At 31.9% G+C, this 26,697-nt stretch overlaps 2 protein-coding genes across 2 annotated transcripts; one reads left to right on the top strand and one right to left on the bottom strand.

Moving 5' to 3' along the window:
* Positions 1-13,625: 13,625 nt before the first annotated feature.
* On the top strand, positions 13,626-16,539 carry LOC145580033 (vacuolar protein sorting-associated protein 2 homolog 1). Its single transcript, XM_081637350.1, has 5 exons — positions 13,626-13,872; positions 14,342-14,472; positions 15,575-15,679; positions 15,856-16,116; positions 16,211-16,539. The coding sequence occupies exons 1-5, from the start codon at positions 13,836-13,838 to the stop codon at positions 16,352-16,354; spliced, it is 678 nt and encodes a 225-aa protein (XP_081493476.1). The 5' UTR covers positions 13,626-13,835; the 3' UTR covers positions 16,355-16,539.
* Positions 16,540-17,692: 1,153 nt separating this feature from the next.
* On the bottom strand, positions 17,693-18,232 carry LOC145577756 (RING-H2 finger protein ATL52-like). The gene has a single exon (XM_081635209.1). It carries the CDS (start codon positions 18,230-18,232, stop codon positions 17,693-17,695), a length of 540 nt encoding a protein of 179 aa, XP_081491335.1.
* Positions 18,233-26,697: the final 8,465 nt, after the last annotated feature.

The following is a 26,697-nucleotide window of genomic DNA, read 5'->3' as shown; positions in this document are numbered from 1 at the left end:
CAAATTTGGAGTTTTCTTGGTCAAATTCGACCATATAAACCTAAAGAGGAAGATATATTATGAAAGGTATGTTTATTTTTCTGAAAATTTTGTTTATTTTCGAATTTTTTGGTTGAAATTCGTTTTTCGTTCGAATTTCCATGTTTGTTTGATTTTGTTATCGATTTTTAATTTCTTTTCTGTTCGAATTCCTTTGATTTTGGTTTTATTTCGAGTTTTTCATAATTTTGTTCGAATTTGTTCTATAATTGTTCGAATTTCATAGATTTTTTGTTTGATTTTTTTGTCAAATTTTTTGTTCGAATTGTGGGTTTAATTGTTGTGGGTTTAATTTTTTTTTTGGGTATAATTATTGGGCAATTTTTTTATTAAATTTTTGCTCGTTTTTTGGTTTAATTTTTGTGCATTTTTGGGCGATTTTTTTTATTTAATTTTTGTGCATTTTATTTGCTCGAATTTGTTCTTTATGTGTTCGAATTTCATAGATTGTTTGATGATGTTTTATTTCATTTTTGTTTGCTTTTTGTTCAAAATTATGTAGGTGATTTTTTTTTCCTTTTTCTGTTTTTCTGGGTTAAAGGTGGGTAGGTGGTGGTGGGTATTGGTGGTTGAAGGTGGGCGAAGGTGATGGTGGGTAATGGGTGGCGGAGGCGGGTAGTGGTTGTTTAAGAAGGGTAGTGGTGGTGCATGGTTTCGGTGGGTTCTGGTTTGGGAGGATCTGGGTGGGTCTTTTTCTTTTTTTTTTTTTGTTTTTTTTAATACTTTTAGCGACGGCTTATGGCGGTCGCTAAATTCAATATTTGCGACCGTCTCATAAGACGGTCGCAATTTTTAATATTTGCGACCGTTTTTTTGACGATCGTTGAAAATAGGTAAAACGGCCGTTAAAAATTTGCGACCGCCAAACAGTCGTAATATTTTTTTTTGCGACCATGATAATAACGACCGCCATGTTGCGACCGTTGACGGTCGCAATTATGTATTGCGACCGTTGACGGTCGCAATTATGTATTGCGACCGTTTTCACTATTTTTTGCTACCGTTTACGCCGGTCGCAATTTGGCCAATTTTTAGTAGTGGTGTAATCACGTGTCATATTCTAATTGAGAGTACGTGGTGATTCTCATAGAAATATATTTATTTCGTGAGAGAAAATTTATGATGGCTTGCTTAACGAACTAGGTATGAAGTTGCTTATGCTGCTTTGCTACTTAAGGGGCGTAGTGTAGCTTCAAGGTCCGATTCTACATTTCTTGTTGTATACGCAGTATATTTTAGCCTTTTACGCTTTACAACTTTTGATTAGCTTAACATTAATTCAATTGGCGTAGTTGTTAGATTCAATTGAGTTTATATTTTATTACGCTTGATTTCATCGGTCCTTTAACATGGTATCAGGGCCAACTTGACAAAAATTCATAGGTACGGGCCCTCATTTGCCAGGGCGTGATAGAATATACGAAGTATAAATTAATCATGGGATTCAACCACCATCAGTTTAATATTTTGTTGGAATTGGTCCTTTAATATTTAATAAGTTTCCAAACTTCAATTCTATTAGTGACAAATCAATTTACAATTTATTATAAAAAGCTTTACATAAATTCAAAAATTATAAACAATCACTTTTTTCAAAATTGAACTTTCATGGCTAAATCTACATGTTTTGCTATGATAAAGTGTAGGTACCATTTTATATATATATACGCCGAAATAAAAGCACACTAATAATCAAACAAGTCTTTCATGTAAAAGGACTTTGTTTGAGGACAACGAGATAGTTCATGTAAGACACATAAAATAGTATGAAAGGAGCACACAATTTGGGACCAATTCAATACAAGTTTCCTAGTTGAATGGTGGCCTAAACAATTACTACTAGTTTAGTTCCACGCTACAAATCATATAAAGTGCAAACGGCTAACCAATTTTTTTTAACATAAATAATTTTTAAAAAAAAAGAATAAAATGAGAATAATTGTAAAGAGTTAATTATAAAGTAAGAAGCTTTTTGACAAATCTAGCAGAAAAGGAAGGGGGGAGAACTACCAAATTGATGATTACACTAAAGTTGATTGCACACGCGAAAACGACGGGTTTAGTGATAATGTAATAGCAAAATTGATCGTTTGAAGAGGTGTTAGATTGTGAGAACATTATTGTGCTTCATAACCACATTTGCCCCAAATCATTATAATTGACCCCATCAACGAAACTTCATACTAACTTATTAATAATAGTTTGTACTCTCTTACAATTCTACCACCACATGCAACATAGTTATATTCTTTGCTAGGTTGTTTTGGATTTTAATATGGATTATCTATCTCTTTTTTATTTTGTATTCCATGAGTTTGTTACACCGTGTATAATTTGTTATGTTCTTATCGGATATGTTTATAAAGTTATATCATTCGAGTAGTTTATTTATTTGTTTGAAATTAGCTGTTAGTATATCACAGTATCACTTTAACTTACTTTATTAACGAGTTATTGAAATTAGATGGGTATGAAGCAAATAAGCTTATAAAAAATGTTGTGAATGCTAGATAAAATATAATGTTATGATCCAAGGTATAATGTTATGATCCAAGGTTCAACGCGACTGTTAAATCACTTCCCCTCAATAATATCGTACAACATCGAGTGAGGTTGGAGGAAGATTGTGAAGTGACCAAGGTCCTGTTCTTTTGAGCTTCTGGGCAGAGCAGGGGTCAGCAGAGCAGAGCAAATTAAATTTCAGCAGAGCATAGTAGATTTCAGGATAGCAGAGCAGAGCCGAGCCGAGCCGAGCAGAGCAGATTTCAACATTATTATTAATACTATTATTATGTTATTATTATTATTAATGGTGTTGTTGTTGTTACTACTACTACTGCTGCTGCTGCTATACTATTATTATTATTAATAATACTATTATTAATGTTATTATTATTAATGTTGTTATTATTATTATTATTACTATTATTATTAATACTATTATTAATGTTATTATTATTAATGTTGTTGTTATTATTATTATTATTATTATTACTATTACTATTACTAAGTGCATATACCATTGATTTAGGTGAGTGAAAACATAAATATATGTATACCATATTTAACATATGTTAATAGTAAAAAGATAAAAGACAACGGTTTACTTATATTTATTTCACAAAAATTTTAAAATAAAATGATTTAATGAGTAATAATGATTTTACTTATAAATTTGTCTTAATCATATATTTTATACCCTAAATGTGATAATGATATACAAAGTACTACTTGAGAGTACTATTATTATTAATAAAATGATACCGACACTTCTCACAGGTTAAGTCAACCCAGCTCCGCAAGTCAACACTTGAGAATAAAGGGGGGAGGTAAGGGAATCCCTTTACTCCCAAACAAATAAAGTTGATGGGGCTCAAAACTCGTGACCTCAAACTCACAAGTAAACAAGGAATGAATCTTAAAAGCCATCACTACACATAATTATTTCCAATGATTACTAAACTCATTTTTAAAACGCTATTACTTAAATCAAATATAACCTTCTAACCTAAGTTATCACGGTACGATTCCTTCCTTGCAACCATAAAAGTATTAGCAAATTTATTAGCATTAGGTGCTTAAACTTAATGGACCTTGAGCACTTTACACAATTACACTACCTATAGAAACTCCATTCTTCTAAACTTATTTTGATGTTGATTGAAAAAAATTAAAAAAAAATAAAAAAAATTATTTAGTTGAAGTAGTTAATTGATGTAATAGTTTACAGTACTAGGGCATAACTTGATCATGTGTAATTTTCTTTTCCAACGATTGATCTGCTGCCAATAACTAAAAATTCAGGAGACAGGTTAAGCCAGTTATCCTGTGTAATCCTCACAATGAGCTTCACACAATTAACCAATATTGTCCAATAATACTAGTGATATTACATGGTACATAAATTTAAAAATACAGCCAATATGGATAAGAACCCGAAGCGGACTTATAATAACTTATGGATAGAAATTATAAAAAGGTAGTTAAGTCCTTATTATACAAGGATACTCCACTGTAAGAAGGCACCAATAATTGTATTGTAGGATAATAGCGTAATTAGCATGGCAAGTACATATAATTATTGCCTTAAGTGAGCCATGGGCTTTAGCTAATATGAAGTACAAGTGTTAGGCTGGTATATAACTATATACTCCCTCGGTCATTTTTTAATTGCTCCATATATACATGATCCACTTATTTGTGAGAGCTTTATGACTTATATATGGGAGCAAAAGTATGGGATAAAGGGATTATATGCCTAATCTCTTGTACAATGCAAATCATTCACCCTAAAACTTGACTTGGTAGCGGAGCCTAACAATCTAGCAAACTTCACGTCTTCACCATTAAAATCTTTTGTATTTATATTCCTTTACTTTTTTCGATTTTCTCCACCAAACCCTAACCCCCACTATGATCATGCCAACTCATCCCCAACATATATCAATTTAATTTTCTAATCACTTTCCTCATTTGTTATTTAGAATCTTATTAATTAATTTTTATACTCATATAGTCATATTAATTGATAAACTCATTTTATTTTCTACAACATAATAGTCACTCACAATATTAGCTAAGTTTAGAATAACATATTGTAATTATCATAATTTGTAATTCTCTAAACCGTATTTTATTTTTTTGCTAAATTGGGTGATGACAAATACCATTCTTAATATAGATTTTTTGAGTAATTAGGTCATGGGTGACTATCAATTTTGAACAAAGGGAGTATTATTATATTTTCATTTATCCTAAAATTTTAAGATTTCAGATGTTGGTAGTCCTACACACCCACATGCTAATTCTATATCTGTATATTGGTTTTCTTTTAAGGCCTTGAGGTGATTTGATAAGAAATGGAATCCTCTAGTCAACTTCCTCCTCATTTCCTTTTCAAATTATATATAAAAATAAAAAAAGGGAAATAAATGAGTTGGCATACACAAAACTTGTGCATGTCCTTCCTTTCGTCTCAAACACAAGTAGACATTACATTTAGGGGTAATGGAAGAACAATAATAATCAATGCACAAACATTTGGTCAGGATTAGTGAGCCCTATGATATATATAGAAGCTAAGATAAGATAAGACATTATTAGACATTTCATTTGGTGGATGATCATCATACTCCCTTTGTAAGAAATTAATCATTTTGCTACCGTTTCAACTTCTTAATAAACTTGAGTAAGTATGTATTGAATTTATGTATCAATTTGTTATTAAACCATCCGTAATAACAATAAGAACAATATTCAGCTTAAATGTGTAATTTCTCTCAATACATATATCTTTGATTTTTTATATAGGAAATTTTGCGAATAAGTACCGCAAAAGTTCCAACTTTTGCAAACAACTACCTTCATCTTTTTTTTTTTTTTTTTTTTTTTTTGCAAACAACTACCACAAACTTTGTATTTGTTTTGTTAACACTACCAGTTAACGAAGGACGTTTGCTTGTCGTATGTGGGGCTCACCTTTCGTCCTTTTCCCTCCAACTATCTCTCCTTTATATTAACGACCTTCCCCTAATTAGATACTCTTTGTTTCTTTGAATGTTTGTCTTCTAAAAATTTTAAGGCATAGGTAAAATTGCTCACCTAGAGATCGAATTCATGCTATTAGGATTGAAAAAACAGGTAATATTCGTTCATTTTCTTAATCTTTCTTATGATTTCTGGTTAATTGTTCATTTATTTGTGTATTGAACGAATTAGGGTGGGCCCCACACACAACAAGGAAACGTCCATCGTTAACTGGTAGTGTTAACAAAACAAATACAAAGTTTGTGGTAGTTGTTCGAAAAAAAAAAGATAAAGACAGTTGTTCGCAAAAGTTGGAACTTTTGCGGTAGTTATTCGCAAAATTTTCTTTTATATATTCAGATGGTGATCAAGTATTTATATAAAAAAAAACACGAACATATATGGCTAGGCACCACAAAATAATGTTTCTTGCCAACCTAGCACTACCACTGTAGTACTACATATGTACAAAATCCTAAGAGAGCAAATAGCCAACAATTGATACGGATGCACTTACAATTTTGTCCTTGATATGGTACAATTTTTCAATTTTCATATATATTATTGTCTTTTGGAAGGGGTGCATGGATTGATCTTGTGCTATACTCTCATTCTAACTATGTGGGGTTACCTTTGTTCTCCAACCACAGATTTTTGCTATCTACTTCATATCAAATAATTTGAAGAAAAACATTTTAAATTCAAGAAATTTGTATCTAGCCAGCCTAATTTTGGTCCTTAGTCACTCATGTAATGTTGATACAATAATTTTGAGTGTTCACTTTCAAAGAAGGACGAGCATTATGCATGTGCAATAAGTGTTTATGATGAATCCAATAGATTTTTGTAGTTAAATAATGTAGAGTAATTAATTATGGTGAATAATATATAAATAATATTTTAACCACTTTTATGTGGTTGTAATGGACTAATGGAGCCATATACATTGAAACCTAGCTACCCCTTAAAAAGATATTCACTCAATAATTTAATTGAGTGAATAATTTAGAAAATAAGGATTAGGGTTCTATTTAGTTTGTCTTATTTTCATTTAATACAAAAAATAACTTTGTTTAAGAATTAATAATTTCAGCTTTGATAAGTTTAGAAAAAATGTGTATAAACAAGGGTTACTAATAAGAACTATTTAAAGTCAATCAAATGAGATATTACAATTTTGATTATTATATTTAAATTCAAATTAGTGAAAATCACATGAGTAAACTATACCCTAAGAAAAAGTAATTCTAAATTTCAATCTATAGGACTATAGGAGTGTGAACATATTTTCCTATTACATTTAATTAATGCATATTATGTAAGAAGGTACTCCTCATATTCAGTTATTGCACTATCGCTTATAATAAGAAGCAAAAAAAAAAAAAAAAAAAACAATTTTGCATTAGTGTTAGAAAATGTATTTGTTATACGGAGTACTATATTGGACTATGGAGGTTGAGTGGTTAAAGTATTGATCTAGGTGTTGACCGTTGAGGGTTGACATTTTACATTATTTTAGATGTCATTTGAGTGAGTTTTTAATTTGCAAGGCATGACTTATTTTGTTGTAGGGCTTGAATTGCTTAACATAGTAGAGTAAATTGTTTTTTTTCTTCTATCTACTCTCAAGTATATAGATTTTTTTTTTTTTTTTTTTTTTTTTGAGAGAGAGAGAGAAGCACACACTGCACCGTGTATACTTTTGTTTGACTTAGTTTTCACAATGTACTCACCTTTCTATTATCTTATATTCTTACTTTTCTAGAATGAAAACTTGAAAGGTATATAATAATAGGATGGGAAAAAATTAAAGAAATAACTAACGTCTCAATAAATTATACAAAAACATCAATAGTTTGAGTAAAACATAAATGTCATACACTATGTAATGAGTAAAAAAACACCAAGCTACATGTTTACAACATTAACAAGGAGAGGAGAGCATAAGTATAACTTTTTATTTAAATATCTATGGTAAAGATGTTCTTTTTAATTTCTCATAAATTCCCATTATCATTACTGTAGTACTCTATTCAAGTGATAAACTAATACATATTCGCCAAACAAAAAGAAAACTTAAACATAATGAAAGAAAAATGTGCACTCTCTATTTTCTTTCCATGCACTCAGTGGCGGATCCAGGGGTACACAGAAGTTCAGGTATACCCCCATTTCGCGAAAAAAAAAAAGGAAAAAAAAACTGATAATAAAAGAGACCGCCTATTTACATCGGTGGTCTCTTAGGTATCGCCGCAATAATTAATGACCCGTCTTTTTTGTGTAGAATTTAAAGACCACGGGGTCTCTTAGGTGGGTTTTATTATTTTTTGCGCGATACTACTACTTATGATCAAAGAGATCTAATGTCACAAATAACAGGTCTCTTAGGTAATATTGTTAATTTTTTCCACCATAAATGAGGACTTTTGAACAAAAAGAACTATTGTTAAGAATAACAGTTCTCTTAGATAATTTCTTTTTTTTTTCACTCCATTTTTTTTGAGGGAATACTCCAAACATATTTAGTTACTCAATTATAAAACTTGTAATTGTATAGTGTACGCAAATACTAATAAAGTAAGCAAAATTATAAGTCTTCACATATTACTTTGTATTTTGTAATTTTTTTTTAAAACTTAATTCCTTACCCCTATTCCCCAAATCCTGGATCCGCCACTGCATACACTCATGTATGTACTCATATGTTTTCTCACATTTTTTAATTTACATTGCGATTATTTTAAAGTTATTTAATTGAAAATTAAGGAAAAAGAAAATTAAACTTGCATGTCAAGGTGATTTTAATAACTCTAATTCTTATATGTGACCAACTATTATGGAGCTATACTTTGATATTTTTATATAGATTACTTCATCATTGTTATAGATATATAATGTTTAATTAATGTTATATGGATTATTCCGTTATATAATAAACAGACGTACGGTATGGCCAGCTAATCAGTATACATAATACGCTCTGCAACAGCAGAAGAATCAAAAGTGATCAATTATGGAAATTGGGCCAAAGAAAGAAGTTGGGCTAAAGAAGAAGAAAAAAGGTACTCCGTAAGAAAGGTAAGTGGTCCAAATCCTTGCTTTGGTAAATGAAGAAATGAACAGTGTCATATTAATGAAAGATGGGCCGCGTGCATAAACGAAAAAGATAAGGACAGAGACACAACCGCACGTGACCACCTGGCGAGTGTCGTTGTCAGTCCCACTTCTACAGTTTGCTGTTGGAGGTACCACGTGCGCATGTGTACGTGTACATCTCTGACTGCGTCAGTAAATAAACACGATGCCCATTTACGCATACGCTTCTGGATGGACATCAGACATGTTCTTTTTTATGGCGTGACAATTTTTCTCTATTTTGTTTTTTAAAATTACTTTTTTCATTTCTAAATGCTTATAGAGCATAGGCTCCATTCTCTTCATCTTATTTTTGGTGAATTGAAATTATTTTTACTGAAATATAATTATATTTGCTGAATTTAAATTATTTTTACTGAACTTAAATTAATTTTAATGAACTGAAATTATTTTTGCTGAACTGAAATTATTTTTACTGATTTTCTATTATAATTCTTCTTTAAGAAAATTGAATTTTACTGAACTGAACTTATTTTTACCGAAAAGAAATTATTTTTACTAAACTGAACTTAATTTTACTGAACTGAATAGAAATTATTTTTACTTAATATCATTTTTTTTAAGGTGAAGAGAACAGGGCCTTAATTAAACTAAACTGAAATGAAATGAATTGTTTATGAAAAAAAGAAATTAGTAACTGAACCGAACTGAAATTAAGCCGAAGAGAACATACCCTAATTATCTTTAGCTTTTATTTAGTTTAACTTCTAAAAAACTTAATCTTGTGAAAATGTGCATTGACTAATTTAGTTTGCCTTTAAATTTAATAGTCCGTGATATTTGATTTTTATATATTACTCCCTTTATTTTATAATAGTCGATAGTATTATTAAAATTAATGTGTTTGTCAATGCACTAGTTTAATTAACCACTAATATATATAGTTAAACATTATACGAAGTACTCTGTAGAATTTATTAGAAAGTTAATACTCCGTATTATAATTCTTTATATTAATATCTACGGAGTATTTAATAACACTTTATATAATATCATTTATTTTTTAATATATTAGTCAAAGGTTATGAAAGTATGTAAATAGCGCAAAAGTAAATAATACGAAGTAATGTGTAAAACTATATGTGTATAGTTTAAAAAATAGTCACTAAAAGAATATGGAGGAAGTACAGAGTAATTTTTCACAATGCTTGATCTGGTTCTAACCATCATTGTACCCTCTCCTTTTTTTAAAAAAAAATAAATAAATAAAAATTGACTTGTTTATTTTTGCAGATTTTTCAATGCAATATTATAATTTAAATATATTAAATATCATGTGTTACTCTACTAAAAAAAATATAAATAAAAAAACAACAAAATAATTATGTGTTTTTGAAATTTTAAAAATTATATACTACCTCCATTTTTTATTATGTATAACCAGGGCCGTCCTATATATTTTGGGGGCCCTGTGCTAATTTTAAAAATTAGGCCCCAACATTGATATTTTTTGTGTTTTTTTTTTCCTTGTAAGGTAAAGTACAATTTTCACTTGTGGGAACCTAAATAAAAAGCTAATAAAATATGAATAAGTATAAAATAATATTTCAAGTTTTAATTTTGAAGGAGGAAGCTAATATAAATGATTATACAATATGTAATATAAATCGTGAAATGTTTTACCATTAAGGATAATGGTGAATTTTTATACACATAGCAACAAGTGAAAGGAGGATGAATTTTAATTCGATGGGAGGTATAGTTAATTCATGAAAGACAAAAAAATAAATAAATAGACATTCAGACTTCAGAGAATTAATTGGAACTAAGACATTAAGCTTTAGTGAGGTGCTAAGCACGTAGAACATAAAGAGTTACTAAGGACTTAGAAGTTAGAACTAAACTCAAAAAAGGACCTTGGACTAAAAAAATGATTCCCAAAAGATTCAAACCTTGCTTCTCTAGGTGGGTGATACACATTGTTGTGACGTGCCGCTCTACCACTACGCTACAACAAATTTTATGATACTTTAATGCAGCCAATATGATATATTGTAAATTGGATTTTGGGGCCCTGTGCGGCGGGGCTGGTTGCACAACCTCATCACCGGCCCTGTGTATAATAAAGGAATATTTTATGTCTCACAATTAATATCCCTTTGTTGCACATAATAAGAAACGGAGGTGGTATTTAAAAATCAATATCCAGATAAATCTAGCAAGAATGGCTTAAAGAACCGTTAAAAATCTTATATATCATTTTTATAAGTATGTCTCTAGTTTTCAAGTAAGATAAATAAAAGAAAACGAAATAAGTACCTAAGTATTATAATGATTTACCAAGTGCATTATATATTTATACTCTATAACCAACAATTCAATTAGCATTTTTTAACCAAGCAGGTTTAGTGGATTTGGAAAACTTACTTTGTAACTTTGAGGTCACGAGTTCGAGTTTTATCAACTTTGCTTTCCCTTACCTCCTCCCTCTACTCTTAAACGTTACCTCTAAGCAAGTGAGATCCCTAATTTTCCTTCTAGTTGCAAGGAGATTATCCTTACCTAAAGAAAGAAAAAGAAAAAAAAAAATTCCAACTAACACTTTTACATAGAACTTTAGGAGAGCTTAATAGTACTAGTTCATAATCAATATAGATCAAATGAAAGAGGCCTCTTAGTGCAGTGGCACAAGAGGTTGCCTCGCATCCTCGAGGTGTAGGTTCAATCCTCATCAGCATCAAATCCCACCCCTACTCCTTTAAAGTATTGTCAACAAGAGGCCCGGTTGACATAGAATCTTATCTTAATACTTTAATTCATTGCCACATCAGCTTTTTAGATTAAATTTAATTATTTTTCTAATTTATAATTATGTAAGACTCCTTAAAACTCGATAAAATTTATCTCTTCAATCGCTCAAACTCATTTTTTACATATAAATTAAGTTATTAAAGTTTTTTAAAAATAAAAAAAAAATTAATTGAGTGCTAAATTGAGTCTGAAGTTGAGTCTTGAATTTTCAAGACTCCACTTCAGATTTTATTAAGACCAAACTTCATAAATGTTTTAAAATAATAAAGTCTTGTCTTAACACCACAAAATTAGAAAAATGATGATGTCATTTAGAATCTTAAGACGTGGAGCTAATCTTGCTCTCAAGTAATTTAAAAAAAAAAAAAAAAAAAAGACCAAATTTGCAATTAGATGGACTTCTAGCTTAGGTCCATCATAAAAAAGACGGAAAAACCTCATTGTATTAGGCCTAGCAAGTTAGCATGGATAAAGCCCAACTTCGGTTGCAGGCTTGATGTTCAACTCAAAACTTAGCCCATCAAGCCATCATTCACGAATTCACCACCGAATGACGAATGTGATATGGAGTAATTTTTCTTTTCACTTAATACTTCCGTTGTTTTTCCAATGAAAAAAATGAATTAACATTTTTCTTTAGATAAAAAATTAAATGAAATTGCCACATTAGAAAAACTAGAATAAATCAGAATTAAAGTATACTCAATAATTACAATGGTCATTAGATTCTGTTTAATCCGGATTCTAGCTAGGCCAAATAGGAGGAAATGCTCTTCCAACACCATTATCAAGCGTTGTTGCATCTCCAAGTCTCTAACAAAAGACATTAGTTAAGATGATTGACCGAATATCTCTTTTAATTTACAAAAGATCAAAGCACTTGATTCTAACAATACATAAAATCCGAATTAACTAATATACTCCTTGGGTGTAAATAAGCTTCACGAACGAGCTCGGTCAAAACTCGTTTGTTAAGCTAACAAACAACCTCGAACAAAAGTATTAAGATTGTCAAATAGATAAACAAAACTCGAACAACATCATGTTCAACTTGATAATGTTCATGAAGCTTGTTCAAACTCATTTAAATGAATATATTAAAACTCGAAAGAAATCATTTTTCAATAATAATTAGGGCTAATTTATTTAATTAAACCAAATTTAAACCCGTTTAAGCTCGAATTTATACTTGAAATGCAAACAATTATGTTCGTGAACAAAGCTCAAACAAGTCAAATTCTTAATGAGCCAAGCTCGAATAAGATTTTTAAAAGCTCGTTCAAGCTTGAGATATATAGGTCAAACATGAATAATTCTTATCAAGCTTAGCTCTAACAGATTGAAAATCGGATCGGTTCGGATAATTTGAAGCCCTACATAACCCATTTGCCCTAATTTTTTTTTTTGTCCAATTTAACTTTTCATGGTTTTCAATATTTGGTTCAAAACATAAATATCTTTATACATGTAATTTCAACATTGTAACAAGTTTGAGATAACTCTTATGAAAAGCATTTTGACAAATATACTCTCTAAAAGTTTATTTACTAACTTGCCCTTATTAATATTAATTGTTTTTTTTTTTTTTTTTTTTTTTTTTTTTTTTTTTTTTTTGAAATAGAAAATTCAAAACATTTACTACCTCTGTTACATATTAGTAGCAACTTTGAGTATTATTTGTGAGAGATAAAATATTCCAAAGTTGCAACTAATATGTAACGGAGATAGTAAACATTTTACGTACTTTATCTCATCACAGTCATTAGTGTTGGTAACAACTAAATTTGCACTATAAGGCCAAATCAAAAGAGCTCCTCACACATGACTAATGCTAACTATATCGCGTGCCTTAATCGCCCTTGTAATTATAAAAATTCATTATTCTAAAAAGATACATTGTAACTAATCTAAAGTGATCCAACTAATCTAGTAGTAATCCTTGACTAAACAAAACACAAAGTTACCCAAACAAAACAAAATAATCCACCATCATCCAAGTAAAAAAAAAAAAATCAACCAACAAATAAAAATACACCACGTCAGCAACCCAGCAAAAAACGCACAGTATCACCCTACACCCAGTCACAGAGGATCCAGAAATAATGTCATGTAGTAGAGGGGACCTTTCCCAGTGGGAATAATTTCCGCGTTAAGCAACCAAGCTTTTTGTTTAGGCTTTCAACGACTTCGCACCTTCCTTCCTCTTCCCCTCCTTTTATCCTCTTCTATTTTCAACTCTTTATCATCAAATTTCATCATCTAATCTAATCTGATTCTACAGAATTAAAATCCCCCAATTTTATTCGATTTTTTCTGCTATTTCTTCGATCGAAATCAAGAGGGCCTGATTTAATTTAATCGATATGAGTTTCATCTTCGGAAAACGCAAAACTCCTGCAGGTTAATCATATTCTTTTTTAATTTTTTGATTATTTTTGTAATACAGTAAATTCTCCCTTTTTTTTTTTGTTTTTTGTTTTTGTTTTTGATCTGATCTATTATTTGACGGTCCAATTTATTTGATCATTTTGCATTGTGTTGAATTTCATATAATTTGGATTTGCTTAGTTAGGGTTTTTGTTTGATTTTTAGAAAAAAATTCAATTGTTTGAGTTTTAAGGTTTATTATACTGCTAGAGTATTATAGAGTAACTAGGTAATTCCCGAATTATGCTTGATTTTTAAAGTGATTCTCCATATTTGGAAATAGAACCATTGTTATCATCTTTAATGCAATTGTTTGTTACTAATATGTTTAGTGGCTCCTAATTTTGATGATCTTGAAAACGTTGTTTTTGTTGATGTTAATATTAATTGGGTGATCAGTTATGCAAGATTTCTGAAGTATGTTTGTGATTTTGTGTGATAGAGCTTCTGCGGGAGAATAAGAGGATGTTGGATAAGTCGATACGAGAAATCGAAAGGGAGAGAGCGGGTTTACAAACTCAAGAGAAGAAATTAATTGCCGAAATCAAGAAGAGTGCTAAGCAAGGACAAATGGTTTGTCAATTTTACACATTTTACATATTGTGTTAGCTTGTTTTCGTGGCATTGATCGTTGTGCTTGAATGTTATGTAGAAAAACTAGTTTAAGTATGAATCATTTGCTAATGTCAAACTTAAGGTTTTGATGGGTTGAATTGAGATGGGCAATAAGCTGTATGTTCCTCTTATTGAATTGTGAAACCGTGCACAGTCATCCTCTTTAGAATCATTACATTGGTTTGTTTCCTTTATATATGAGTCTGCTCTTTTGAAGCATAGAGGTGATAATGGTACATGGTAGTGATTACTATGTTGTCCGACTCTTCATTGCACCTTAACTACCAAACTACACATGTCGGTTACTCAACCCTTAGACATTGACATTAGAATGGCTCTTGAAGACTTGAACACTTCATTTAGGGAAGAAGTAGGCAAAAAATAAAATAAAATAAAATAAAAAGGTTGTATGACATTTGGATATGTACCCGTGTGGCCATGCCTAACACTTCTATCAGAGCCTCACACTATATTTAAATAGGGAGATTTTTAGGGAAAGTGAGGGTTAACTTCTCCCTTATTTGGATGCCATGGGGTAAATGATGGAAAAGGAAATTTCCTCTTATAGTTAACCAAACCCCTTTATTGTTGGAGAGATTTGGAAGGAAAATTGGAAGGTCACTCTTTCCCTCCCTTCCACTTCCCTTCTCTTCCCTCTTTCTCCTTTCTGTCCCTTTCTCTCTTTACTATCGTTATCTAAACCTAGTGTAACATAGTTGATATGTATTATATGCTAAAAAAAAAAAAAAAAAAACAAATTTTATGGAGTATACACTGTCTATAATTATACTGGTAAGGCTTGCGTGTACTGACTCCACTTACCCTTCCGTATGTTGGAGCTCTGAGATGCAATTGGGTGATGTTGATAGTGATCATCTTTTACCATCTGAAAATAAGCAAATTTTATGGAGAAGCTTCTATATTTCATCATGTGAAGCTGTAGAGTGCTGAATTTTGGAATGTTCTTGGCTTTTTAACTTTTTTATTAATTGAAGGAGTCTTGTGCGCATTTTATTTATCAAATTTTGATGTTTGATTCTATGAATTCTTTTGTTGCCAGGGAGCTGTCAGAATCATGGCAAAAGATCTAATTAGAACAAGACATCAGGTTGAGAAGTTCTACAAGCTTAAATCGCAACTTCAGGGTGTTTCCTTGAGGATTCAGGCATGTCAAAATCCTCATTCAGTACAGTATTTATTTTCTTATTCAGCAGCATGCCATGATAGCGTTTAATTTATTTGGTGACTGGGCACTAGTGTCTTATTTTAGTGTTCATATAGATTTGCTTCTTGTTACACTGTTATTATACTTATTAATAATCATTCTCCTTGTACAAGCAGACATTGAAATCAACACAAGCCATGGGAGAAGCAATGAAAGGAGTTACAAAGGCCATGGGCCAAATGAATAGGCAGATGAATCTTCCATCACTCCAGAAAATAATGCAAGAGTTTGAGAGGCAAAACGAGAGAATGGAGCTCACCAGCGAAGTCATGGGAGATGCTATTGACGACGCTTTGGAGGGAGATGAAGAGGAGGATGAAACAGACGAGCTTGTTAACCAGGTGCTTGATGAAATTGGTATCGATGTCAACCAAGAGGTATTTTATTCAGTACTTTGGCAATTTTATCTCTCTGATGAAGTTACCTCGCCAATAAATTCAATACATTTTTCTGACGATGTTTTGTTTGCAGCTTGTGAACGCACCATCAGGTGCAGTGGCTGCACCTGCAGCTAAGGGCAAGGTTGCCCAGGCTGAAGCAACAGCTACTGGTAATGATGATGGTGGGATTGATGATGACTTGCAAGCAAGGTTGGATAACTTGAGAAGAATGTAGTCCCATATGTCACATTGGTCCATACTTTAAACAAGAGAGTTCAATATATGATGTCTATTTTGAGCAAAATTTTCAGCTTAATGTTTGATGCATTGCCAGCTGACTCTATTTTGTTTGTGTATATAATAAACTTTTAGATTGATTTGCTTCCTAATGAAGTTGCATTTGCTTGGTGAGGTAAAATAGATGATGTTATCAAGTTATTACCACTCAACAGAGTACATATGAATTTACCTACATTCTGCATTCTGTTTTTTTGCTTGGTTCTCTATCCTGCATTCTGTTTTTTTGCTTTTCAGATTCTGATGAAGGATGATAGGGTACACTTGAGCTGCCAGCTTGATATATGTATGAGTATTGCACTTTGTACCAAGGTTGACAATGTCAAAGTTAGCTTGCTGATAGGAATTTTTAACGTACAACCCCTTATTAACCATAAAAACTACTGATACTGATAAGGACTGAATTGTTGAAATTTCAATACTATATAAAAAAATCATACTAAGAAGAATAGTTGTGTTGAAATTTACTCACTCGGTTTCGATATTTTTCTTATCTCTTAGCAATTTATTGTCCTATGTTTTTTTTCTTTAATTGACCTGAAATTATGAAGAAATTGGCATCTAAAACATGGTGTTTTTGAATTTATGAATGTTGCAACATATCGAAAGTTTGGCAATTGCTAGTAGTCCAAAATTTATGCGTATTGGCAAGATGGGGAGAGATTGTTATATACACCATGGGAGCACCATACACCTACGAGTATTTTATCCTTATTTTAATGATTGTTTTTCATTTAATTATCAAATAAAGAGCAAAAACTAATCTTAGGTTAATTGAGTGTACGGTGCACTCGAGTGTATATAACATATTCCACAAGATGGGTAATAGTTTTAATTTGGCAATTGCTAGCTATTAGAATTTGCTAAAAACGTATATTAGTAACATGGATGATATGATGCTACTAAATGTATGTTCAAATAGTATATACTAGTATGTTGTAAAAATAACCTCTTGTAAGATGTAACATTGCAACTAATAGATGCGTTTTTTCTTATAAAAATTGACACCAAATTAGTAACGCTTAGTGTATAACTTTGGTTCTTAAGTTATAAAGTGGAATGAAATCCAATAATATAGAAGGAATTCAAACTCATCCACAAATTTTCCAAGTTTGTATAATTGAAGTATATGGTTTAATGACAACACTACTTATCTAGTTGTCTAATTTGAACATTCTCTACACAACTAAGACAACAACAAGAGATAATTAGATATCTAAAATCAAAACAAAACTAAACTTAAGCACATAAAAGAAGAAAACCAAGACATCTATAATTATACAGGAAGAACACCTGAATCTGATAAACCTGCACTTGAATTAGTCTCAGACCGAGCAACACCGATGTCTCCGCCACGACAACCACCCACCGGTGCTCGACAAAGCGGACAATCAAAATGTGAATAAAGCCACATATCAATGCAAGGAGCATGAAAAGAGTGCTTACATCTAACCAACTCCCTAACATCTTCCCCTTCTTCAAACACTGACAAACAAACTACACACTCTTCACAACAACTACTGTCACCTTCTTCTGGCAGACTACTTTTGTACTTATATAGAGTTGAATCTAGTTCCACAATCTTCCGACCATTGAACTGCTTCGGAGCAGTTCCGATAACTTCCCTGTTTCTTGACCAAGTAGAGGACGGGTAGTCAGTGCACCAGTTAAGTGCTAAACAATGATAAATAGCTAAAACAAGTCCTGCAGTCACGACGACGAAGAATCCGCAGTATAACATGCTCAGATTGTAGTGACCGGGTTGTTGCTCGCCTAGTGATGGAGGTTCTATATGATAGTGTGATGGATCACTCATTTTTTTTTTTTTTTTTTTTTTTTTTGGTATTTTGGTTTAACAAGTAAATAAAGAAAAGTATGAAAAATTCTGCAGGTTGATGTTATACGAAGGGGTTGTTAAAGTAGAGTTTAAGGAAATTTTGTTTGATTTGATTTGCGTTTTCCATAGACTGTAGAATCATCATGGAAGTGAGGACAAAGCTTTATTTGCTATATGTGCTACCAAACAAGGACGGCTGACATTAATTTTTCTTATTTTTATTTTGTTTAGGTTGTTGTCAATTTATTTTCTAAATAGAAAGGGTATGAACTTAGATCTGTTTTTTTTTAGAGACCTCTTAGAGGTTCCCTTCTAGTGACGGATTTAAAAAACGGAAAAATATTTAGTTGAGTGAAATTGTAGTTGATGGATTTTTTATTGGGATCGAATGATATGGAGAATAAGCTTTATTTTCTTTAGTTTTATGCTTATTATTCATCAGATGCACAGTGTACATTTTGCATACGCTTATATCATCAAATTATTTGTTTTTGTATTAAAATTGAAGAACTCAACCGATAATACTCATTCATAATTTTTTTTGTCCAATAATTTAAGAAGAAAATTATGGGTCCACCTCTTGTAACTCTCATAATTATTGTCACATACTTGGACTCTCAGAGATATGACATAATTGCTTTCATTTATAAGTCCTTGTGAATGATGTGAAGCTTGAGCTGCAAAAAGCTGGATAAAAAAAATCTAGTTTCCTGTTATTAGATCTTTTTCTGAGAATATATCGTCTCCTAGGTTATCCTTAAACTAATTGGTACTTTCCTAGTATAAATAAAGCAAATATTGGTTATGAAGATAAACGCTGCTTAATAAAAAAAATTAATACCAAGCAAAGCTTGGTCTTTTTTACGAAAGGCACTTTGGGGCGGGATTTCCTTACTAACTTATCCCTTTCCCACTTTTATTAAAGTGTCTAATTCGTTAACTTGGGCTGAGAAGACCTATGAAAAGTTTCGGCTTGTAGAGCTCTTCTTCTTACCAACAAAAAAAAAAAAAAAGGAAAATTAACACACGCGATTGATGACCAGTTGATCCAAAAATTGACCTTACTCTAGAACACATTTATATGTAAAACAAAAACAAAAAAATAAAATTTGATACTCCTAGATCTTTATGGGCAAATTAAAAATTAGCCATTTTAAGTTGATTAACTCGAGAATCATTACATTTTAAATAATGAACCGCATTCAAAGCAGGTGATATGAATATATAATTTTGTTTATTTGGTTGTTACATTATATGCATATCACATTTTAATAATGTTGGAAATTGGATAAGATTAAGCACTCATGAGGAGTCTAATTGAAGGAGAGCCTGATTTATTCAATCTTTTAGTTTGTTGTAAACTTGTAATTAATGCTAAAGGCTACTTGTGGGTTTGGGTAAAGCCTTTGCATAAAGTGGAGGAGAAAAGATATTTTACAAAATCTGTATAAGTAGGTTGATTAATGACAGTTTTAGAGCTTTTTACTCTTTTTTTATTTTGTTCTCCTAACACCGAACATCCAAATATTGTAAACCTTAACCGAGCCAAATACTTTTTGTACCAATGCAATTCCTAGTATATTAAAATGTAATGGTGAGAGACTCAGAGTGAGGGATAGATCAAGTGGTTAGAGTTTCTCTCCTAATTTCAGAATATTCTATGATCGATGACGGATGAAGTTAGGGTTGTCAATCCCTGACCTGACTTGAACCCGATCTAAAGTTACTGACATAAACCCGAACCCAACCCGACCCGACCCGAGCAACCCGAAATCGACCCGATTTGACCCAAGTTTCATATTTCGTAATAATATTAAGATTTACATTATTTTTGATAGTTTATAAGAAATCTGACCCGAACCCGACCTGTTAACTCGAACTGCCACCCCTAGTTGAAGTGAACCCCAACATAACTACACTTGTGGCTCTCTATACACCAAAAAAAAAAAAAAAAAAAAAAAAAACTAATGGTCTTTTGGAGGCTCTATGATGGTTGAAATGAATCCCAACATAACTTCTTCATCTCATTCTCATTGACACCATAACTCTGCTAAGCGAGTTATTGTCTTTAGAAAATGAAAAAAAAAACTCGAACTAGTAATCAAAGATCTTGATTCTTCATAACATTACTTTTGATCTTCTCTTAGGCCATCATCGATAATCATTGCTGTAAGATCATAACAAAAGAATTTTGCCTCTTTTGGTTGAAACTGAAACTTGGAGCATGTTTGAAAATGTTTAGAGATTGTTTCCGTTATATTGTTCTCTTTGATAGAAGAAAAAACCTTATCTTTTTCCAAGTACGCGTATGATATCTTTACTTTTCTTAAACTCAATGACCCCCCTTGCTGAATTCACCTCCACATAATTCGAATTAAAGACAAAGTTAAAATTGTCCCAATATTAGTGAGAGCATCTCCAATGGCAAGCTACAATACTTTGTAGCTTGCTTTTCCACATAAATTTCTAAGCTACAACACTTTTTAACCAACAACTTGTTTCAATGGTAAGCCACACATATTGTAGTTTGCAAAAAAATAAAGTTTTAAAAAAATAATAGATAATTATACACATGTTCCAATATGAATGGAGATTATTTGTCTCATTTTCAATCAAGCATGTAGCTTGGTTGGGCTACAATTGCTAGCATGTTGCTCAATTTTTTATTCTCCAATGGTAAGCATGTAGCTAGGAACTTTATTTAAATTGCAAGCAAGTCCTTATAATTGAACCATTGGAGATGCTCTGAGTACTCCAAAATTTCAAGTATTAGCAACAATTAATTCAACTTCCTTTTCAAATATTAGTTGGGAAAATACCTTGAGGTCGGAATCCTTTAATAATTGACTTTCTTCTTCGACGTTGACCTCTCGTGTGACCTTAAAAAATAACCCCCTTTTTTTTCCCTTCATGTTTTCCCTAAATTCCCTTATTTTGATTTGTGTCATTTGGGAATTAGAAGAGAGAGAATGAGGAATTGAAAGGAAATCGTGGAAAAGAAGAAAAAGGGGGTCATTTTTTAAGGTCACGTGAGAGGTCAATATCGGAGAAAAAAAAGTCAATTATTGCCAGATTCCGACCTCAAGGTCCCCCTAAACAACAAAAAAAACTTTTAAGGTCCTTTTAGACCATTTTAAACATATAAGGTCCTTCCAAACAAAATAGTAAATATATATGTCCCTTTTAAACAAATTTTCCTATTATTTACAACAATGTGATATTCACCAATATTTAGGTAAAACTAGTATAGAACCCATGTATTTGCACGGTTTTAAAAGTTCAAATACTAAATTTTATAAAATTTAAACAATAGTTAATTTAATTCACAATATTGAAAACTTATACAACAATATAGATCACAATAATGTGCAACCATTTATCACAATAATTATTACTCATTGTAATATTTTCAATTTAATGTTTTACAAAAATAAAGACATACTAAAGATATGAATAATAAGGTTTATGGCCTTTATATATTTCAGTTATATTATACCTTTTAATCAGAATGATTTATAGATGCCTATTTACATGTCTCATGTATTACCCATTATGTGTATATTTATTTAATAATAAAACATATTCTCTTTGTTTCATAAGGTTGTCATAGTTTTAAAAAAAATCCAATATACAAACATCCATACTGTACATCACAAATTTTTGTATGCGGCCTACTGTACCATGCGGCAGGGGTTACTCGAGTTACTCGGTCAAGGGTTACTCGAGTTCCCGGGGTTACTTACCCTCAAGTTTCTCGGTCAGGGGTTACTCGAGTTGCCGGGGTTACCTAAGTTACTCGGTTAGGGGTCTACTCGAGTTGCCGGGGTTACTCAACCTACTCGGCCAGAAGTTACTTGAGTTACTCCTGACCGAGTAACCCCTCAAGTAACCCCTGGCCGAGATTCCTCAAGTAACCCCGGGCTGAGTAACCCCTCGAGTAATCTATGACTGAACCTCTTGAGTAACCCTTGACCGAGTAACCCTTCAAATAACCCCTAACTGAGTAACCTCTAACCGAACCCTTAAGTAACCCTGATCGAGCTCCTTAAGTAACCCCTGACTGAACTACCCGAGTAACCCCTAACCGAGTAACTCGAGTATCCCTTGACCGAGTAACTCAATTAACCCATGACCAAGTAACCCTTAACCCAGTAACTTGAGTAACCCTTGACCAAGTAACTCGAGTAACCCATGACCGACTAACTCGAGTAACCCATGACCGTGTAACCCCTCAAGTAATCTTTGACCGAGTGAACCCCTTGAGTAACCCATGTTCGAACCCCTCAAGTAAACCCCTGACCGAGTAACTCGACGAGTAACCCATGCCACACGGTATGGCCTGCTGCACCAACAATTAAATATTGATATTTATATTTTAAATATCATATATCAAGATTTAATTTTAATATTTGGTATCAAAAGTTTAATATGGAGTATCTGATCGATATTAAATCTTTAATATTAGATATCAACAATTTAATGTACTTCATCTAATATAGTAGCTTAGCAGAGTTAAGTATAATATAAGGACCTCACTTTTTCATTTTTTCACCTTTAAGGACCTCCCACTTTTTTTTTCACCTTTAAGGACCTAACATTTACTTTCCGGTGGTGATTAACATCACTTAACTCACCTTGAGTTAAGCTGAGTTAAGCTTTGGTTAGCTGACATAAAACCATAATTACGTAGCTAATGTGTCATGGGGAAGCACACTCATTGTTTTGAATTAAGTTACCCCTATGTTTTATTCATTTTTCATACTGTATTCTAGAAGCTTTGGGTCATAGCTTTTGTTTGTGCTAATTGCAATTGATTTGTTGTTGAAAACTAGAGTGAATAATTATTTGGAATTTAAGGGTGCTGATGCTAATTTGATCTATGATGGTGAGAAGAGGGGTTTTTTCGAGTGTTCAGGGTTCGAGAGCCGCCATTTTTTAGGATAAGAGCTTGAGTTTGATTTAGAAGCAGACATTAATGGAGGTTCAGAAGCATTTGGGAGGGAAAGTGAAGATGTGATTTAGGAGGAGGATTTGGAGACTATTGGCATATTAAATTTCGGTTGAACAAGAACCCTTTGATTCATGAGATTAAATGGTAATTTATCATTTATATTATTGTGATTTTAGATAGGAAATAATATTTGCTTTGTTTTCTTTGCTTGTAATAGAATTAGATTGTTGGTAGAACTTGTGTTGAATCGAATTTGATATACCAAACTCATGTGGGAACTGGGAAGATTAGAACTAATCATTATAGTAGAAAGTGTTGCAATAATTAACGCTTTGAAGGACTTAACATTTGGAAATGAAGGACTTAAGTTTTTAGCCGAATCTCAGGTGAGTTAAAGTTGCCGGAAAATTAACCACAGGTCCTTAAAGGTGAAAAAAAAGTTGGAGGTCCTTAAAGGTGAAAAAATAGAAAAGTGAGGTCCTTGTATTATACTTAACTCTAGCTTAGCATCTTCATCGTTTTCATCAAAATCATATCAACACTCCAAACACTTGAAGTCGGTGTCACACAGTAGTGATACCCACATTTTCCAACCTCCTTATAAGGTCTCCCTATAAAGATCAAACCCCCTATTCACCTTAAAAATCATATCTTAATAACCAAATCATTCTATGTACGTATGTCCTCGCTTGAATATGTAAAATTGAAACCCAATTTGAAAATCAACTCGCAAACTCAGCCGCCGTTAGCCTCAATTTTTCAAATCCACAATCAGTGTTTTCCTACAATTCCTTTTTCAAGTTATAGATTTCAAAAAATTAATCATCCAATTTAGGCTCAAGAATTATCGAATTTCTTTTCAAAGTTACACCTTGTTGCAGCTCCTCGGTTTTTTAGGTGGGTTTTCTTGATTTTATCCTAGGAAACAAAATAAAACCCAAATCCAATTCTTCGAAAATTAGTGCTTGTTCATATTTACTGAACTGAAGTGAACTGATTGAAGCTGAACTGAACTGAACTGAACTGAATTGAACTGAACTAAACTGAACAGAGCTGAAATGAATATTTTATGAGAGAAAAAAATTAAGAGCTGAACTGAACTGATTGGAGCTGAACTAAATTGAACTGAACTGAACTGAGACCCTTATATATCAACGTAATAATATACAACGTGTTATCATCGAATTTATTGCGGAGGTAATAGTAGGAATTTGACTCCTAAATCCTAATGGTTGAAAATGTGTTCTAAATTTCTAAATATTGACTGGTATATTCAATATATAAATACGGAGTAATTTATCAATCATTGTATAAGTAAAAAACGAACTATGTTTATTTCTTACAATATTTTATACTTGTAGTCGAACTATAATTATGTAGTCATAATCTAATAATTATTCATAATTATATTTATTCCAATTAGGGCTTAAATATTATTTTATAACTATAATTATGACTATATATTGTATTCGGACAATAACTATGTAGTCATAATCTAATAAATATAGTTATAAAATAAATATAGTAAAGAACGAACTATAATTATGACTACAAGCTGGGTTATATTAGAGGAATTGATTTTGTAAGTATATATTTTATAAAATAGGCTAATAATTATTTTTACATATTTTTTATATGAATATATGAACAATTTATTTTTCCTTGTAGGAATATATATTTTTTGTTATATGAATATATTATATTAGATTATTTTGTGAAGTTATTTTGTAAATATAATGAATATATTACACTATATTTTGCCTTGCAAGATTTTTTTTAGTTATATGAATATACATATTTATAGTATATTGCGATATCACAATTTTTAAGCATAGAGTGACACATGTCAAGATGTAGCTTGCATGAGTGCCCTCTGTTTTAGTATAATTATAGATTTGTTTGTGAGTGGTAAATTAAGGGGGGAAAAAGTTGTATGTGATGGGAGAAAGATTAAAAGAAATGGCAATTAAAAAGAGAAATAAAACATTTGTTGCAAAGAATTTGTGGTATCCTAAATGTTGCAAATAAATTGAAACAGAGGTAGGAATTTTTTTCAACCCATTTCATCTAAAAAAAATGTTTTCAACCCATTCACAAACCAAACAAAGAAAATGGGAAAAAAAAAATGTAAAGATCATTTTTCTTGAAATCATCTTACATCAAACTAAGCGAGGTCTAAACATCAAAGCTACACATTTTAAGATTTGTTGCTATAATGCTAATAATAGGACTCCGTATGTATACATAACTATGTACTCCGAAAACAAAAAGTTCCCTCTAGGTTTTCCTTGGGAAGGTTTTTTCTAGTCGCTTGGGGCTAGGGTTTCCTATTTTTCATGTTTCTTCTTGATTTCAATCGAGTTTCTTGTGGTTTTCAGTGTTTTACGCTTGTATTTCTTGATTTTGGAACTCAATTATGGGGGATAGCAACAAAGTTCTTACGGTGGTGGAAAAGGATGTGGCCGAAGGTAGTAATTCGGAGATTCTAGAGAAGGATGACTCGAATGACGCAATTGAATGGGATGACTCTGGAGAACTTGATGAGGATGCTGGGGTTGAACTCGCCCTAGCGGGGAAGGTTTGGACGAGTAGGAACATTAATACCACTGCTTTCATTGCAACAATCAAAGCAGTTTGACAAACTAAGCAAGGTCTTGACATTACAAACATTAGCAAGAATCTATTCTTGTTTCAGTTTTATCATTGGCGTGAAAAAAATAAAGTGCTCGAGGATCTACCGTGGCACTTTGATAGACATGCGCTGATTCTTGGTGAAACGCTTGATTCAGTGAAGCCCTCGGATATTCAACTTGTTCATCTGCCAATGTGGGTTAGGGTATATAATCTCCCTCTCAAAGGAAGATTGAATACTGCTAATGTCGAAAAAATAGGCAATAAATTGGGGGTGTTTGTGAAATTGGACAGTGAAGCAAGGGTAGGCATTGATAAGTCTATCCGTCTTCGTGTGTTGGTGGATGTGAGACGACCTCTTGCAAAACATGTGAAGCTGAAACTGAGGGGAGGAATTGAAGAGTACTTTGAGGTAAAATATGAGAAACCCCCTTTATTTTGTTATTTTTTTGGTCATATGTGACATGGAATAAAGAACTGTAATGAGCATAAAGATTGTAATAATCTTATGATTCCTTTTGGGGATTGGATGAAGCGTCTTCATGAAAATATAAGCCAGGGTTTAGAGTGGAGGAGGAGGGGTCAGTAGGGAATACTAGTGCGAGAGCTTTCTTTGTTACAAAACCGAAAAAAATAGACACTAAACCGATTGATGTCACGCAAGTGCATGAGATAGCTAATAAAATTAGTGAGGTAGGACTGGATATTGGGAAGTCTACAGACAAACAAAATAATAGAGAGGGGAGTGGTGGAATTATGGAGAGTGTGTTGCACGAAAATAATGCTGGAAAGGAGATGTTTGTTTTTTCTAGTGGGGAAGTTGCTTTATCTAATCCTGTTCAGGTTGTCAGTGATGTGAATG

The sequence above is a fragment of the Chenopodium album genome, chromosome 14, assembly GCF_948465745.1.
Source record: "Chenopodium album chromosome 14, dcCheAlbu1.1, whole genome shotgun sequence".
Lineage (NCBI taxonomy): Eukaryota > Viridiplantae > Streptophyta > Magnoliopsida > Caryophyllales > Amaranthaceae > Chenopodium > Chenopodium album.
Note: the sequence above shows the minus strand (reverse complement) of the source record. Positions and strands in the feature narration are given on the sequence as shown.

Excerpts from the sequence above, each read along its gene's own strand:
- LOC145577756 (XM_081635209.1), bottom strand. The coding sequence starts at position 18,232 with ATGAGTGATCCATCACACTATCATATAGAACCTCCATCACTAGGCGAG.
- LOC145580033 (XM_081637350.1), top strand. The coding sequence starts at position 13,836 with ATGAGTTTCATCTTCGGAAAACGCAAAACTCCTGCAG. Across the intron at positions 13,873-14,341 it reads AAAACGCAAAACTCCTGCAG|AGCTTCTGCGGGAGAATAAG; the intron begins GTTAATCATATT and ends TTTGTGTGATAG. Across the intron at positions 14,473-15,574 it reads GTGCTAAGCAAGGACAAATG|GGAGCTGTCAGAATCATGGC; the intron begins GTTTGTCAATTT and ends TTTTGTTGCCAG.